Source organism: Pinus tabuliformis, chromosome 2_2 (assembly GCF_031772625.1).
Source record: "Pinus tabuliformis cultivar Carrire ecotype Pingquan chromosome 2_2, CPIR1, whole genome shotgun sequence".
Lineage (NCBI taxonomy): Eukaryota > Viridiplantae > Streptophyta > Pinopsida > Pinales > Pinaceae > Pinus > Pinus tabuliformis.
The window spans coordinates 680,114,376-680,134,095 of NC_142300.1; the positions used below are offsets into that span (position 1 = coordinate 680,114,376).

Here is a 19,720-nt window from a genome sequence, read left to right on the forward strand (position 1 = left end):
GAATCCATATTTTCTTCACAGAAGCCAGGCAGGAATCCACATTGAATCTTATCTAATAGAAAATGTCATTTGATTATGGTTGTTGTTTACTGAAATTTATTCTTGAATTGGTCTGGACATCGTAGGATTAGATCTGAATTGTGGGGAATTTCTTGGTTTGCACACAGAAGTAGCAGTGAAAGAGGGAAGCTGCCAAAATATGTTGTTGATGCAGATCTTTTTAGATTCACAATGCGATGCGCCTTGGCTGGTTCTACGGGGATCCAGCCAAGCAACCATATGGCAACCTTGGACCAAAGGATGTGTGCACAGCCAAACATCAGCAGCTGGCGCTAGAGGCTGCGAGGCAGGGGATAGTGTTGCTAAAGAACGATGGTTCGTTGCCATTGGCTGCTAACAAAGTCCACTCCTTGGCTGTTATTGGCCCCAACGCAAATGTCACCGAAACAATGATAGGAAACTATACTGGTATGGATTCATTAGATGGTGATTCATTTTTTCTGAAACTTGAAAACATTAGATTTTAGTATTTACCGAATATCCCCTGGATTACATAATCCATTTTTTTTATATTGTTGGCCGACACTCCATGCAAGTACACGACCCCCGTCTAGGGCCTTTCAGCGTAAACTAAAACTCTTTACGCCGCTGGGTGTGCAAATGTTTTATGCAGTGGAAACAATTTGTTAGGTTGGGAAGTCTAGACAGCAGGAAATGCAGATGCAAGAGTGTTGATAGTAGGTGGAGACGAAACATTAGAGAAAGAAAGTTTAGACAGAACGACTTTGCTATTACCTGGCCAGCAACAACAACTCATATCCCAAGTTTCTGCTGCATCCAAGGGACCTATAGTTCTTGTGATCATGTCTGGGGTCCTTTTGATATATCCTTTGCAAAAGGATAATAACAAGATCTCAGGTATTCTTTATGTGGGCTATCCTGGTCAAGCTGGGGGAGCAACCATTGCAATTGTGAGATATGGAGCATATAATCCAGGGATATTTTGAAATACCCACTTTAAATTTTCCATTTCGACAGCTTATATTCTTTTCAAATGGTGTTCATCTGAAGGAGGGCTTTTTAAATTTCATTTTGGGGCATAAATGCATCTCCATGCTTATCAAGTACCCATGTTGCCATTGTTTCGTGAGGTTTGGGAAGTATATATAGAAACTCCCAAGCTATAAAATGCTCTCTAAAGGAAATTTTGAAAATAGCCTCAGAAAGAGCATCATTTTTTTGGCTGAAATTTAATTTAGATTTGTGGTTATGGTAAAACAATTCAATTATAAATTTTCTTCATCGATTTTCTTTTTATCTGGGATTTTCTAGTTGATTTTAACATTTTGAAGCTTGCATTGGTCTATACTCTTATGAATTTCTTAATTTTAGTTGTTGTAGAATTTTCCAATTTTGTTAATGTCTTTAAATTTTGCCTCATTTTCTTTTTTTTTATTATTTTTTTTTTTTAACAGAAACGGTTATGGATTGGTTATATTCCTCTTGGCGTGAATGCCGTAATAGCTGTTACAATTGATAGCTCCATGTTTTGTTGCTGCTTTCCGCAGAGATAGAGAATACAGTTAAAGCTTGCCGATTTCCTAATTGTTGAAGATATCAAGAATTCCAAGTCTGAGATTTTCCCCCACTTGAAGGTGCAGACAAATTGGTTTAATAGCCAGCAATAAAACATGGCGAAAATCTGGTTATGGGATTGGTTCCCAAGTTTCTTCTCCGTCCTTCATCTTAGTTCCTTCAGGGAGGAGGACTGCTTTATTAGCTTCGCTGTCCGCCGCTTTGTTGTGCATTCGCAGCACATGATAATATCTTAGCTTCTGAAAGTGCCTTTCCAATCCTTTAATTCGGGTTATCATTCTTGCTAACTTGAGATCCTTGACAGGGGAGTTGGAAATCATGGAGTTGATGATGATCTGGGAATCTCCAATTATATTGGCTTCTTTTATATTTAATTCTTTTAGACATTGGAGACCTTGGAAGAGGGCTAAAGCCTCCGCTTGGATGCTGGAGGCATAGCCAAGGCCCCAGGCAAAGGACTGGACTTTTTCTCCTTTTGGAGTTAGCACGATTCCTCCTGCTCCTGCTTTGCCCGGGTTGTTCTTTGCTGCCCCATCAAAAAAGAGGGAGTGATTTTCTTGCATTTTAATCCAGCTTTGCATATCACTTTCAGATTTCCTTAGCTGCCAGTATTTATTTATAGGGCTCTTTTTTTCTGCTGGCCTGATTTGAAGGCCGAGAGACAGTGCCCAGGCCATGTCTTGCTGACTCAAATTGGTATCATCTCTGGTATCCCCCAGGCATTCCTTGATTTGGCTTTTGATTTTGTTTTCCAGAGTCCTGTAGTTGTGCTTTGTGTCCCTGAAAATCCTTCTATTACGCTCCAACCATATCTGCCAGCTTGTGATCTTGGGTAGAATTGCCCACGCCTTTCTTATGATCAGATTTTTAGGGGCAGGCCCTGGATAGTTATGGGCCCAAGTAGCAAAGAGGTCTGCCGTGGAGCTGGGGAGATTAAGATCTGGCTGAGGGCTAAGAGCGGTCCATATAAGCTTTGAGAATGGGCACTTGAGGAACAGATGGGCCGCTGTCTCCTCGCTTTCTCTGCATAACTGGCAGATGGAGGGACCGTTCATACCTCTTTTCTGCAATATGTCAAATGTGAGGATTTTGGAATGACATACCTGCCATGCAAAGATGTCGATTTTTGGCAGCGAAGGAGAACTCCACACGCCGCGCCATGGAGCAGGGTCCGGAGGAGCGTAGGGGATCTCGCTAAGCTTTGCATATCCTTGGTTAACTGTATAGCCTTTAAGGCTCGTGCCCCATCCCTTCCTGTCTCTTGATCTTCTGCTGATGGGTGCGTTTCCCTGAAGACAGTTAATTAACGTGGCCCATTCCTTCCCCAGCTGCGCCGGACCGTTGAAATGGATCCAGCCTGCCCAGGAGCCTTCATGCCAAATAGAAATGTCCCAGAGCGTGCGCAGGGAATTGCTGTCCATCCAGCGACGCAGTTCATTCAAGCTGACTCTGCTTTCAATCGGCTGCTGGTTCATAATGCGATCACTCCATATCTTGATTTTTTTGCCACTGCCAGGTATCCAGAACGCATTTGATTCTGGTTTTTGTTTACTGAAATTTATACTTGAATTGGCCTGGACATCGCAAGGATTGGATCTGAACTGTGTGGATTTTCTTGGTCTGCACACAGAAGCAGCAGTGAAAGCAGGAAATCTGCCAGTTGAACAGGCAACAGCTCGCAAGGCTTTCACCATTGTTATTGGCACATCCGGGTGTTTTGTTACATGGTAAACTGCTTAGTATCACTGCTTTCCGTTTGATTTTTAACTATGTAAAGCTTTGAAAGATGCAAATTTTTCCCCTTACTTTTCACTGAATGCTTCATATTTGAGGTTCTCGTTCTTGAAAACTTCCAGTGAGGCCAACTTATTGCCTCAAACATTTTATTTCAGGCAATAAAGGAATCGGTCAAACTATCTTGTACAAAATTCTCCGGCAGGATATGAAGCAGATGCAAAGCAGTCGTCTTCGGAAGGCAGTAGTAATTTTTTAGTCTAATCTCAAGTGTAGATAGAGAACACAATGAACCCTCTTTTTATATTGAACATGGTGTTTATATAGCTTGGGGACATCATAGATATCAAAAATGTCACTAGCTAGGCCATGAAAATCTAAGTGTTTATTTGTTCAGGACTAAATAAGATAGATAGTAACTCATCTATCCTCACAGATATCAAAACACTAGGAGATATGTGTGAAAATCCAGTAGCTATGGCCACCTACCTCTATCTACTAACTGGAGCATTAATACTCCTGATCGTTAATTCCAAAGTTACCTTTAAAAGATTTTATGTTTACAAGCAATTAAAAATGTTAGGTCGCGATATGCTCTCCCTTGTACATGGTTATCGTCTCTTATGATTGTCATGTGCTAAAAATGTTTGTCCGAGATATGCTCTGCCCTATACAGGGTCCTTGTCTCTTTAAAAATAGTTTATGAGATTACTATCTCATCAAAAGACTTTGTCCTCCAACAAGCCAACTATCAAACATATAATAGGATGGATTCCTCCCAAAGAACAACATAAATTGAGTTGAATATTTAAGGCCCTGTATGGTAAGATTGGGGTTGGAGATTTAGGAAGCAACTCTAGCAATATAACACGAAGAAACTTGATTTGCTCTTGCGCTAAAAGCATACTTTATCTCAAGTGCTAAATGCGAGATGTATTGCTTCTTAATCCAAAGGACATTTGCCAATTACATAGTGTTTGGTCACTTCACCTAAGCAAAAGACTGTAAAAATTGCAGCGTATTGTTATTATTTTTGTTGATTATCATGGGTATACATGTTTTTTTTTTTTTTTTTTCTACTACTGACTCTGTAATTTGATTATAAGTTTATACAAAGCAAAACAAATGCTAGATTTGCCTTCTTTTCTTTTCCTGTGGTTTGTTTTATGTTCTCTTTTGGTGTGTCCTAGTTATGGAATGTGAGGGAATGGGATGGGAGACGAAACGTATTCAAATGTGGAGATAAAATTAAAAAACAGAAAATTTTGTTGGCCATCCAATTGCGTTAATGGTTATCGAGAACTGTAAAAAGATTACTCGTTATCACAATCACGAACAACATGTTTGGCATTGGGTCCTTTATGCTGGTGCTAAATCAAACTCTGCAAATTTAACAGACCCCACAAATAGTTTCTTTACTGTCTTAGTCATATAATCCACAAACATATAATCCACATGTCAGATGTGGAGCAACCTTGGCAGTGGGTCTATTGGGTCTATTGTACAACCACAACATTAAGTGAGGCCATTTTGCTTTTGGAACCATTTGTTGAGATTTTCTGTTTTGAATAAAATAGGAAAAATCTCAGTAGTTGACAACAATAGGAATTAGTTCCTAGATTAGCTCCAGTTTGTTGGGAGGGAGTTAATGCATCCTAAATTTGAGTTGAGAGGATTTATGAGGCAGTTAGATCCTCCTTGCTATAAAACAGGTATTCATACGGATTGTTTTTTGGTAGGAGGGTGTGAGAGTTTGTGAGAATTTAATTTAAGTTTGTAATCTCCTGTTTGATTAATAAAATTGCCGATGCCTATGTTTGGTGGACGTAGCCCAGATTGGTTGGGTGAACCACGTTAAAAGCTGTGTCTCTTGTGCTTGATTTTATTTGCTGAGTATTTGATTTAATTAGCTGTGCATCTGATCTCCAACACCATTAACATCAAATGTGGTAGATTTTGTTCGTCAAGGTGCCCTTATAGCCATGGCTATGGTTCTTTGCAAACAAATGAAGCACGTGAACCTCGTGGTAGGTACCTTCAAGTGTGCTATTATACATTGTTGTAAGCTTTTATTTAGCAAACAAATGTTCATTGTTGCCATTGTCGTTGCACTTCTATTGTTAATTTTTAATTCAAAGTTTCCAATTGAAATAATAACTTCCAAATGCAGCCATTTAAAGATAGAATTATATCTTATAGATATTAATAGTGCTATTATATTGCATTCGAACTCCATGTTTTTTTTTGCAATAGATCATTTTATTTATGAACTAAAGGTCCCAAAATTTGAGTTTATTTCACCTCATTATTTCGTTTCGCTGTAATTATTTAGTAAGAGCCAATTGCCCAAAGGTCATGGCAAAATTACATATAGTAATTATATAGTAAGAGCTAATTTCCCAAAGGTCATGGCAAGATGACATATAGTTCTACCATTACCACATAAGTTATACATTGACTGTGTAAAAAGGTAATACTACAAAAGACTGCATTTTATTTATAATACATCTAGAATGATACATGTCAAACAAGTAATTATTAGTATTAGTCTCTAGATATTTTTGGAGTTACAATTGCTTAGACTTAGCTTGACAATTTCAAGGTAATATTACAAAGGCTGCGTTTTATTTATAATACATCTAGAATGATATATGATATCCAACAAGTAATTTTTAGTATTAATCTCTAGATATTTTTGGAGTTACAATTGCTTAGACTTAGCTTGACGATTTCAATTTGTTCTAGTATTGTAATTGTGATGTTGATTTTGATTACAAGAATTGCAACTAGTTTCCAATATTGAGTTTTATACATCTAGAATGATACATGATATCAAACAAGTAATTTTTAGTATTAGTCTCTAGATATTTTTGGAGTTACAATTGCTTAGACTTAGCTTGACGATTTCAATTTGTTCTAGTATTGTAATTGTGATGTAGATTTTGATTAGAAGAATTGCAACTAGTTTCCAATATTGATTTTTATACAATAACTATAATATGTTTATTGTAGAAATTATCCAGCACCATGGAAGCACTTCAAATGTTATGTCCAAGGAAAGTACCTTTATATTGTTCTTTGTCGTGGTAATAAATGTTGATTGAATGATCTTAGACATTGTAAATATATCATTTTGAAACATTATAATGTTGTGCATATATTGCATCGATTTTAGATCGATTTTACGACTTTTTTTCTTTGCAACCTCTGGTGCAAATGCTAGTTATTGAACAACTAAAAGATCCTTCAATCTAATTATGCTATCCACATATGTTTTTTTATATAGCATAGAGATGGCCCATAGTTGAGCACATGAGTTTGAACCTTTTGCATGGTGTGGGTTTGAATAGTGTTAATTAGGTCAAAGACAAACTTTTTTTACCATGCTCAAAGACCCATAGTCTCTTTAGTGAATGCATATCTTGTGTTTATCTTAAAGTATATAGCCACCATGCAATATGTGTTTATCTTGGAGTTTCATCTTATGCCTAACTCCTTTTATTTTCTCTAGTTCAGTTTGGAATTGCTTATATATTAGATATGGAATTATAAATATATATCTAATATATATCCCTCTCTATCATGTGCACATACATATTTACATGGATTTCCTTCTTATATATATACACACACACTTGAACTAATAAACATAGATGTGAATAATTCACTATTATTGAGCTACGACTTTCCTTCCCAATATGGAAAAGATGTTGTAATGGCCTATTATATTATGTTATTTAAACATTTTGACTTAACCAAATTATATATATATATATATATATATATATATATGAGTAAAAATTATAATTAACTAAACTAGCTTAGATCCATGTTAATTTCCTATCTATCAAGTGTTGAGAAGGATCAAATCTCTTGAAAAAAAAAGTTTTCACCTTGAAAGATTTTATCATATAGATCTAAATTAATTAAATTCAATATAAAAATCATATGGAGAACATTCAATAATTCCATACATATTGTAACATACTTTTTATTATTATTAAAAATAATCTCTTATAAAAAAATCAAAATATAATGTTAATTTAAGAATATCGATACAATCCCAAACAAAAATTTAAAAATATAAGTATTTAAAACCTCCCACAACAATTATTTTCCCCTGATCATAAAAAAAGACCATTTTTTTCTTAAACAAAAATGAAGCTTGAGCAATCTTTCCTCACGCTTTTGCTTTTATGCATCCTAAACATAGACAATAGAATGTGAATGCAATGATGAATCCTAGCTTCAAAAATACATAGGTTGAATTTCTGATAACGGGGAATCAAAACTATATTGACTCAATTTTGGTTCATGATGTCTCCGACTATTTCTTCAATTTTGACCGGGCATACAGAAAGATACAACAAACAAAAGTAAGCAACATAGGTATAAATGGAATAAACCCAAGTAGCAAGAAGACCCAATAGACCCTAATTGAAATATTTTCTGCATGGTAAAGAATAAGAATATTCAATGCGACCAAAATATTTGATTAATACAAAATCCAAATCACTAAGATGTAAAACAAATACATAATACATGTATGATCTCCATCGCAATAGAATTTTATGATACATGTAAGAGGAGTAATAACTCTCTATTTTAATTATCACCAATTAACATGTAGCCAATACTTCCACGTTGGTGCGGCCGAGCTTACAACCAGCCCTCAGATCCAAATGCAAAGCACTTCACCGCAAATGGATTTTAGTTATCAATCAAAATGCGGATGAAAATGTCAGCCACTGGCCACACTCCTCCAGCATGTGTCTGTCAGAATCTTAAGAGATAAAATTATTTAGTAGTGCGACGCGGCGATAGAACTTGAATTAAATTTTTACCTTGTCCATCAAATTGAAGGTTCTAAAAATTAAGTAGACGTCGGTGATGATGTGCACATTTTAAAATGAGTTTAAATTAATTGGATTGTTTTTTTGAAATTATGGAAATTTTAGTAGATTTCGATAAATTTTGATAGATTTTGATAAAAATTTATATAGATTTTTGTAAATTTTAATTATAATATATTTGATAGATTTTGATAAAAATTTATATAGATTTTTGTAAATTTTAATTATAATATTTTTGATGATATTTTTATTATAAAAACATAATTCAAACACTACTACTATAAAATTTATAAAATTTAATTTTCTAGACAATTGATCGAACTATATACACACTTACCAAATTTTTTTTCATTGGCATAGCTTTCCTGAATGAATTGACATATACGTTAGAAATTGAAGCTCCAGAGGCAATTGAACAGCGATTACGGAAAAGTCAGTGTATTGACTTGACTTAGAGTGTGGCAGAGGCGGCCGGGTGTTTACACATAATAAAGCAGATTGGCCTGACTCCACTCCACTGGGGCATGGTGGCAAAATTTTCTTCCTTCTCATTTAATTTTTGAAACCTAAACATTTTCAGCGTTATTGCCTTGCAATTTCGAGCTCACACGAGGGCCTTCCTATGAGAGATGTATATGAACACACAGCTCACAACTTTTGAAGGAGAGTAGAGTCAAAGGCGGCTAACCGACCTCTTCTGTCCAGTCAATTCGGCCATTTCTACGTTATTGCATTACAATTTCTTATTCACACGCCAAGGACTTCATATGAGAGATATATGTGAACACAACTTTTTGGAGACAGCAACATGAAGGCTGCCACCGGCCCTCTTGTGTCCACTCAATTAGGCCATTTAATTTCCACGTGATTGCCCTGCACGTTCTCAAAGACGACTATCATTTTCTTACTCACACGCCAAGGACTTCATATGAGAGATATATATGAACACAAGTCTTTAGAGACAGCAACATCAAGGCTGCCACCGGCCCTCTTGTGTCCACTCAATTAGGCCATTTAATTTCCATGTTATTGCCCTGCACTTACTGTCATTTAATTAGCTTTTATGTCGCTGTCAATGCCCATCAATTCGACCCTTCGTTTTTTCAACAAATACATTTTCTACGTTATTGCGTTGCAAATTCCAACTCACACGCAAATGACTTCATATCATATGAGAGCCGCTGAATCTATCTATATATATGAATACACAGGTAATAGCAAAACTCACAGGATTTCAAGGATACGCTTCAGTAGAGAGGGAAAAATGGGTTTCATTCTCAAACTTTTGTGCTTAGTTATTATGGCGGTGGTATCCATGAGTGCAGCAACTATTGATTATTCAAATGGCCTCTCATCTGTGAATGCGTTCCACGAAAAAAGAGACTTAAACGCTCTTCTTTCGTTCAAACAAGCCATCACAAGTGATCCATCTAGATCGTTATCCAACTGGACGGTCCAGAACTCCCACAATATATGTTCGTGGTATGGTGTTCGCTGCAGACGACGCACAAGACGAGTAGTGCACATAGATCTTCATGGATCTGAGTTGGAAGGTACTCTGTCTTTTTCTCTGGGTAGCCTCTCTTTGTGGAAGGTTTTGAATCTGTCTCATAATAATTTGACCGGAGGAATTCCGCCCGAATTTGGGCAACTCAAAGCACTGAGTATACTTGATCTTAGCAATAATTGGATTCTCGGAGGATCTGTTCCCAAGTCATTGTTTAATTGCAGCCGCCTCAAATGGATCGGACTTAGCTCAATCAACTTGACAGGAACCATACCTGCAGAGTTTGGTCGTCTAGTCGAGTTGGAACATCTAGACTTGAGTGAAAATTCACATCTGAGTGGGAGTATTCCAGCTACTTTGGGCAACTGCACCTCTCTATCTTATCTTGACCTCAGTGATAACTGGATGCTCGGAGGAATTCCACCGGAATTTGGGCAGCTTAAAGCACTGAGAATGCTTGATCTTAACAATAATTGGAAGCTCGGGGGATCAGTTCCAAAGTCATTGTTTAATTGCAGGCACCTCAAATGGATCGGACTTGCAGAAATCAACTTGACAGGGACCATCCCGACAGAGTTTGGTCGTTTGGCAGAGTTGGAATATCTGGACTTGTCATCAAATAGGTTGAGTGGCAGTATTCCAACTTCTTTGGGCAACTGCACCTCTCTATCATATCTTGACTTGTCGTCGAACTTAATAAGTGGTCACATTCCTCTCACACTAGGCAAGTGCATCTTTCTGTCGAATCTTAACTTGGCGTGGAATTCACTAAGTGGTCACATGCCTTGGACACTCGGCAATTTGAGTCAGGTAACCTCCATTGACTTTCATTCCAATAACTTGTCTGCTTGAGTTGGGATTGTTGCAAAAGCTAGAGACCTTAGGTCTATCCTATAACAAATTGGGGGGCACCATTCCTCCATCGCTAGCAAACTGCTCTTCCCTCACTTCTTTATCTTTGGACAGCAATGCATTAGTGGGGAGTATACCACATCAGTTGAGCAACTTGAAAAACCTTAGTACATTGTCCATTGAGGATAATAATATTTCGGGTTCGCTATTCGAAAGCATTACAAATTTCAGTAACCTTCAATATCTATTTGCCCGTAACAACAATTTCATAGGTCCAATTCCAAATTCGATAGGAAAACTAAGTGCTTTAAAAAATTTGTATTTGGATTTAAACAATTTAAGTGGACCTATCCCCCATAGCATAGGCGAATTAAAAGCTCTCGAAGTCTTGTCAATATCTAATAACAAACTTTTTGGAAGTATTCCCAATAGTATTGGCGACTTAGTTTCATTAACAAATTTAGATTTATCGAGTAACAATTTAATTGGGGTATTCCAAATAGTATTAGTGGTTTGGTTTCACTTAGCTCTTTAATTTTATCAGAAAACAATTTGGTAGGACCAATTCCAAAGGATATTGGCAATTGTACTTCTCTACTGCATCAACATTCAATACATAGATTTAAGTGCAAATGGTTTCACGGGCAAACTCCCCGAGTCCCTCTCATTTCTTCAACAACTATGTGTTTTAATTCTTTCTTATAATAATTTTAGTGGTCATATTCCTATAGGGTTCACAAATCTCACAATGTTATATGCTTTAGATTTATCTAACAATAAACTTAGTGGAAAAATACCTTCTGATCTTCATAGACTCCAAAGTTTCATAACTAGAGTACCTTACCTAAATGATGGGCCTTATGTACAAGAAGGTGGTACACTTGTGAGGTTGCCAAGCAATTCTATGATAGAGGGAGCAACAATTGACATTAAAAGGCATATGTATAGCTTGCCATATTCTAGTTCTACAAACACCATATTTTATTTGTCTAGCAATAATTTGACTGGAGAAATCCCTGCAAGTATAGGAAGTTTAAGCATCTTGCGATTGCTGAATTTATCTGGGAACCAGTTGGAAGGGGTAATCCCTGCATCCATTGGAAACATATCTAAGTTGGAGGTGTTGGATTTGTCAAAAAATAATTTGAAAGGCCAAATTCCTGAAGAGCTATCAGTACTACATGCATTGAGTATTCTAGATGTTTCATCTAATCACTTATGTGGGCCAATCCCAAGAGGAACACAATTTTTCACTTTCAATGTATCTTCATTTCAAGAGAATAAATGCCTATGTGGTTTTCCTTTACATCCTTGTGGTGAAAGAGAAATACCAATGATAAAAGGCAATGACAGTAGTAAGAATCATATTGTAAAAGTGGGGTGGTTTCATCGTGTTGATGAAAAGATTTCAGTTGTAGCATTGGGAATTGGACTAGGGATTGGATTTGGTGGAACTATTGCTATGTTAAACATGTGGGAAAAAGGCAAATTTTGGATGTCTAGTATGTGGCCCATTAAACCACAACCATATTATGGAGTGTATAGATTCCCTACATAATCAATAAAGATTGCCCCATTAAACCACAACCATATTATGGAGTGTATGGAATCTCTACATAATCAATAAAAACTCAAAAAAATGTATGACTATTCTCTTATACTTTATATATATAATTTTTTATAATATTTTTAAATTTTAATAATGCATGTATTTTTTAAAATGTCAAAATGATACATATTTGACTATACATATGTTTGCAAATTCATAAAGTATATATAATACTTTGATTAATTGCACATCACCTTATGCAATAGACCATAGTGTTGTTATATATATATGAAATAATTAAAACTCTTAATTTGTTATATAAGTTGAGCTTTAGGGTTTCTTTATTACTAAAATTAAGTTGTATGATTTTTGGAATGAGAAACATTTAAAATATGGATAAAGTGAGAAAGGGTTAGAAATTTTCTAATTTAACGAGTCAAATTGGAAGTATAAAAAATTAACATCAAATAATTAATATATATAGATATAACTTTAAATAATAATATAATTTAAAAATATAAAAAAAATATTTTTAATTATAATATATTTCAAATATCATTTTAGACATCGTCCACAATTTTGATTTTAAAATATTATTTTAAACATAATAGACATAATAGAAATCCATCCACAACTTTTATGTTGCTATATAATATTCGATGTTATTTCAAATATAATGGAAACCAATCCAACATTGTTATAAATAGTTACATTATAGTATTAGATTTTATTATTAGGTTAATATAATAATTATATTTATAAAATTAATAAAATTGTATTAAATTTTTATTAGCAGTAACAAAATAGTTTAGACATATATATATTAAATATTATTTAAATAGATAGTTATAAAGTTTTATATTTAAATAATTATTAAATAAAATTTATATATAATTTTTTTTAATATTATAATTATAATTATATTTAAATATAATAAAATAATTTAGATTTATTTTAATTTTGGATCTATTAAGTATTCAAAGGGATTAATTTTTTTTTCACTTTAAAATAGATTTGAGGTTTGTATATCAAGAGATTTGATTTTTTTTGGGTTTTTGATAAATCATGAGTTAAGATAGATCTAGGAAGGTTTAATTTCTCCCTTAAATAGATTACATTTCACATAAATACTATGAATTAATCAAAAAATTAAACATTAGATTACAATATTATTACTATAGTGTGTTAGAGAGCGCACAAAAATATTTACTTTTAATTTAATAATTAATAAAAAAATTAAATTTTAATTCAATTTGTTTTAGGTACTACAAACTATTTTAAGAAGTTGAAATTTTCTAAAATTTCTAAAATTTAGGAGTGGCTAATATTTAGTTTCCATTCTTTAACTCTCAAAACCTTGAAAATAGAGGAAATATTTTTTAAAATTTTCAGAAGTGGTTAATTAAATTAAATAATTATATATATATATATATATATATATATATATATATAATTAATTAATTAACATTTTAATTAGGAGGATGTGAATTGTAATACATTATAATACATTTTTCGATGCTTTTTGAAATAACGAGTGAAGAATCCTAACAACTATAATTGACTACGAAACAACTATATTATTGGATTGGACAACTAGACTAGACCAACGGCTATATTTGACTGGAAAACGACTGGGCTAGACCAAGGGATAGGGAGAGGAAAAAATATTTTCCTCTTCCTATCCCTTGGTCCAGTCCAGTTAGCCGTTTTCTAGTCAAATATAGCCGTTGGTCTAGTCTAGTTGCCTAATCCAATATAGTCATTTCCTAGTCAATTATAGTTGTTGGATGATGTGCTCTCTCTATTTAACATGGATCTTGTTCTTCAACTTGTCGTGACGATGAGAAATTTATGCCGAAAAATCTTCTAAGAACTTGAGATGGATCACAGAAGCCTAAATTCAACAAAATATTTTAATTTCAAATAAGTATATATTATAAAAAAACATGTGAAAAAAATCTTATAGTTAGAACATTTAATTAGTGTCTTAATCAAAATTATGATAGATCCATCTTAAAATAGAATTTACTAAGAGCCAAGAGAAATCAAATCTCTTGAGGTTTAAACCATTTGCTCAAAAAAAGTTTACATATTGAAAGATTTGACACCTCTTAAACCTCGATAGAGAATTAAAATGGATCTTCCCCTATATATATATATATATATATATATATATATATATATATATATATATGCCTACGGGGCTTTGGGGTTGACGGTGAATGGGTGCGCTATTAAGGCACTCCTTGGGATAGGTCACCGGTTCAATTCCCCCATGGGTACTTAGGTTAGTTTGAACCAGAAATATATATATATATATAAATATAATTTTTTACAATTAATTATAATAATATTGAAATTTCATGGAATTTTCATAATAATGGAATACTAAATAAAAATAGCATAATTTTGAGTTTAATAAAATAATTTAAAAAATTGTTATCATTTTCTCACATTTTTTGAGTATTTTAACTTATTCATTTTTAAGTTGAGTCTTAGTAACATAACTAGTTGAGAAAAAGTTTACTTAATAAAATGACCTATGTTTAAACCTCATTGAGTTATCAAGATAAAAAATTATTTCTTATGTTTATTAAAATTAATTAATAAATAAAATTATATATATAATATTAAAATTACTAAAAATATTAATTTAAAAAATATTTTTATTTTTAATTATTTTAATATTTTTTAAAATTTAACAAAAATACATTTTATCATGCTTAATAAATCATTCCACTTAAGGGAAAAATTAAACTAATATCTTCACTTATAGTTTTTAATTATTAGGTAGGGTAACTTTTACCTTAATTTATTTATTTTTAGGAATTAAAATATTATAATAATTTTGACCCTTGTCCTTAAGTCAAACTAGCTATGCTAGCTGTTGGAGGCTACTATTTAGCATGATGAGCTAGATCTGTTTCTTCAACTTGCCCTGACTATGAACCACACTAGTTGGTTGGAAATGCGTCGACAAATGAGATTCCATGTGATTTTCGCCGAAATCTTTCTCTAACTTGATATGGATCACAGAAGCCTAAACTCAATTAATATCTTCACATCAAAAAGTGTTAAGTGTCTTCCCAAAACACTAATTACTGTATATCGAAAACTCTGTAAATTCTATTTATTTAAATTATTCTAATTATATTATAAATAGTATATTCATTTTAATTGTTATATATATTTTCCTTCTTTATACTTTCTTTTTTAATTTCTTATATTTCAGATGACTAAATCGGTGTATTATAACCTTTTTGTTTTCTAAATCTACTTTTCCGTCCTGCATACTCTATATTTTTCATAAATACATAATTACGTTATTTTTATTTGAGACCTTTTATCGTCATTGTGAGTTTAATAATGTTGCAAATTTTATTTATTCATAAATAATGAAATTTAATATGCTATTAAAAATTTATTTATTTTATACAAATAATTAAGTTTACATATAATAAATTTTTCGTTTATCAATGAGTATTTTAATATGAAATATATTATTATTAATATTTTAATAAGGAGTAGTTTACGGATGTGGAGGAATTGTTTGGGTAACTAAAAAATTGAAATCTGGGTAAAAAAATGTTTAAAAATCTTATAGATGCATTGTTTGAATCATGTTTTTGATGGTGGAAATGGATTCAGCCCCATAAAAAATGTTTAGGATACCTAATATTATGAATTTTGACAACCTTACTAAGATATACAAAAATCTTTGCCAAATTTTTTCAAAATATGATCTGAATTTCCAAAACTTTCAAGACAAAAAAAACATAATTTTTAGATTATAGCTCTTAATACTACATTTATTGTAATTTATTTTTTGAAATTAAAATTAATATATATAACTTTGAATATCACTATTATAAAATATATCCTACCCAAATTCAAAATATATATCGAAAATATTGACAAACATCCCCACATAAAATTACAATATTATATCTATTAAAAAAAAAGTATTAAGCATCGTCTAAAAAATTGTAATTTAGATAATACAAATTAATAATTACCTTTATTTATGATGTTTTTCATCGATGTCAACTTTATATTTATTTTCCTTTATTTTGAAAAAGGAAATTTCAATAGAACTTACCACATGGTGAACCGTTGAGATTATATTGGGTATTGTTTTTCATTAACAACTCTAAATAGTGGAGTTCTTTTTCGCACATATAATTCGTTTTAATGCTTCACTGTCCTCTCCTCCTCGTTTATTTGTGTGATGTACTTTAGATCAATTTTTTGTGTGGTGTACTTTAGATTTTTTTTTTGTTAGCACATAGGTTTACAGGGTAAATTGTTCTGGTGAAGATGTGCCACACGTATGTGAACTAAGCCATGTAAAATGAAGTTAGACAATTATTTATTGTGATTTTGGGATATATAAGTTGGTCAAGAAATCTACCCATAAACAACCCACTATTATAAAATATGTAATGTAATTCTCCATTGTTCATTTATAGGTGTGGTGCTTCTTCCAATAAACATTAAATAAAATAGAAAAGAAATGATGACATTCAAATTTAACTGCCATTATTACAATCTACTTAAAAAATTTCAATACAATTTAATGTAAAGGAATTTGGAGGAAATGAATGCAACATTATCATCAATTGAGTAACAAAGAAAATTAGGTTCTTGGGTTATACATTAAGAGATGTATTTTTGTGTAAAAATATTAAAATATATAAATCAATTTATTAGATAGAAATTCAAAAGAAGTAATATATAATTTAAATATGTCATGACAAAATGGAACCTTTGTTGACATATGGCTTAGGCTTATATTTCATGATTTTAAAAATTAAATATGAACTGTGAAGTTAATTTATCTATGGAAATAATATCCCATTTTATTGTCAAGAAATTTAGGCCATTAGGATTAGGAGATTTCTCTCTGATGATAATTGTTTGTAAATGTTTTTTACTTCTTTAGATTAGGACTTTTTTTTACTTAGATTTATTATAGAAATCTTTTTCATCAAACAACCACTTAACCATAACTAATAAAGAGACAAGTGACATAGACTGTAGGTGATCAGCTAGGGCCAAAACATCTCCAACTTAAGATTAAAACCAAAACAAATTCTTCTTCTTATAGAATCTTCAAGTGACGAATTCCAAGACCACGACCCTTGACCTATTAACCTCTCCAAGACCAAGTCACAAGTCTCCTTTCTTCTTCCTTGAGTCAATGATGGTCAAATCAGTTGATTCACTTTATATCTTGATTGCCCTTTAGAATTCAACTTCTTAGGTCATACCTGCAACCCTCGACCTCTACAGAAACCCTAGTTGCAACACGTGTGAGAGATAGATGGTGATTTTATCCCTTGATCTTCTTCGCTTGGACAAAATTAATTTTTCCTTTAACTCGGCTTGATGAAAGACTTTTTCTTCTTTTTTGATTCAATCTTGTAAGAAAAGTGTAACAACTCGACTTCCTTTAGCAACAAACAATACTTCTTTTCTTCGTACGTGTAAGAGGAATTCACCAAAACAGACCCAAGGTATCTCGACTATTATTTCTCCTTTCTTCACTAGATTATAGGCTACTTCTTCACACTTCTTGATGTATTTCAGATCCTTGATTGATGTCATACAAGTGAGGCCAAGTTTTGTATTTACAGTATTTTGTCCATGAATAGTAGGTCAACTTGCTCTTCATGAGTAGGCCGACATGCTTGACAATAATGATATTCATATCTTTGAAGGCCAACATGAGGTAGGACTTGTGACAAGGTCTTGGAGGTTTTGTAACACAATTTACTTCACTAATATGCCCAAATGGGTCTTCAATCTTTGACATTGACTCATTAGACTTTATTACATGATGACCAACCTAATAGCTCACAATGGGAGCTTCAACTAAAAATAAAATTCCTTTAGCATGAAACCCATGACTCAAGCATTACAAAATAATTTTTATTTTTCTTATTTACATCAATTACATAAAATCATAATTGCATGTCATTATGAAGACCAAACCTAGTTACACTTTTCAACACTCCCTCTTAACAAGGGCGGTATTCATAATCTACACAAGGTACTTGGACATTCTCAATCTAAATAATTATCATAATAAGAGTCATATTGGTAACCCATATATATAGCATCATATCAACCAACATTGTCACATAGCAAGGCCTTGAATAACAACTCTATCTCTCCATGAGATTAGAGCACAATACTAGTGAGATCAATGATTTATAGACACCCTAATTATTGTCTCTCTCAGAACATACCTCGCCCAGGTTCTATCATAGTATGTTCCATCAAGATTATTCTTATCTTGGATTCCTAGGCCTCAAATAATATTGTTCCTCTACGGCTACTCTTATCTTGGATTCCATATCAAATCCTCGAAGAGCATCAGATGTTAAATGCTTACCCAATCCTCCATTTTATCTTCCTAAGTGAAGACAAGAATGATGTGTTTATCACTCCCTCTCAACTTAGGGAGGACATACCTATTCCACTGAAGGAATGTATCCAAGCTCCCTCTTAATCAGTGACTTGATCAAGCTCCATATTGACCAAGGACTTGCTTCCAACAACTCTAATGTGGAGACTATGGGACGAACAACTGCTTGTAGCAATACTTCTTTCGATGTCTTGAATTTCTTCTTCTTCTTTATTAAGGAATCTTCATCCTTTGGGATTTCTTTGTAGGGCACATACCATCCATCACTTTCATTTATGTCAATCATTTCATCGTTTTTTTCAACATAAAGTGATCCATTTGTCCATACTCGGGATTCCTTCATGCTTTTCTACCTTCTTCATGTCATGTTTCCTTAAGGAAATTTCATCCTACCACATTAACATAAGTTATTCCTTTGGTAGCCTTGCAGCAAACCATCAAGATATTGCTAAAAAATTAGAAAATGAATCATTAAAACAAGATTACCTTTGTGATGGTCTTTCAGCATGACATCTTCCTATTTGCATCAACATCCTTCATACACATTGACACATCTCCAACAAGATAACAAGATATATAATGTCAATGGTATCTTTATTTTTGAGACTTCATCAAGCTCTTCATATCTTTCCCATGGAGATATCATAGTCAAATCTTCCATTCCTTGGATGTTGATTTCCTTCTCCATAGTTGAATTATACGATCTCTTCCTTCCTTTCTTCACACATTTCTTCCAGGAAATTCTAATCATATTTCTTCCAATTTTGTCAACCATCTCATATCTCATATGAGGAACTATTATATAGTCAATGCGTGACCCATTCCTTCCTACATCCTTTTAAAGGTGGAGATCCTTTCTTTTGATCATGCTCTCAAGATGGAGCAGTTATCCCTGCAACGATATGACATGACTTGAATGTTACCCAAACATATGCATACACACCTCATCTCTTCTTTTGGATAATCTAGACTTCCTTTAAAAACTTCCTTGATTGAACAAATTTCAATCCCCTTGCTTTACCCTTACGATATCATACCTTTACTTCATGAATCCAATACAAGGTGGAATTCTCAGTGAAACACTTGCTCCTATAAGAAGGTGAACCTTCCATTGAAGATTCCAAAGGAGGATCATGATAATCCTCATCCGACAAATTCTTCTCTTGAGTTATGTAAAATGAGTTTTTATACTATATCGC

At 33.1% G+C, this 19,720-nt stretch overlaps 1 protein-coding gene and 2 pseudogenes across 1 annotated transcript; all 3 read left to right on the plus strand.

Annotated features, from left to right (window-relative positions):
- Positions 1 to 236: 236 nt before the first annotated feature.
- LOC149194487 (beta-xylosidase/alpha-L-arabinofuranosidase 1 pseudogene) lies at positions 237 to 1,007 on the plus strand (annotated as a pseudogene).
- Positions 1,008 to 9,454: 8,447 nt separating this feature from the next.
- On the plus strand, positions 9,455 to 10,658 carry LOC149194488 (uncharacterized). The gene has a single exon (XM_089405099.1). It carries the CDS (start codon positions 9,484 to 9,486, stop codon positions 10,540 to 10,542), a length of 1,059 nt encoding a protein of 352 aa, XP_089261225.1. The 5' UTR covers positions 9,455 to 9,483; the 3' UTR covers positions 10,543 to 10,658.
- Positions 10,659 to 11,028: 370 nt separating this feature from the next.
- Positions 11,029 to 12,109, plus strand: LOC149194489 (uncharacterized; annotated as a pseudogene).
- The last annotated feature ends 7,611 nt before the right edge of the window (positions 12,110 to 19,720 follow it).

What these genes read in the sequence shown, in the direction of transcription:
- LOC149194488 (XM_089405099.1), top strand. Translation starts at nt 9,484, where the DNA reads ATGGCGGTGGTATCCATGAGTGCAGCAACTATTGATTATTCAAATGGC.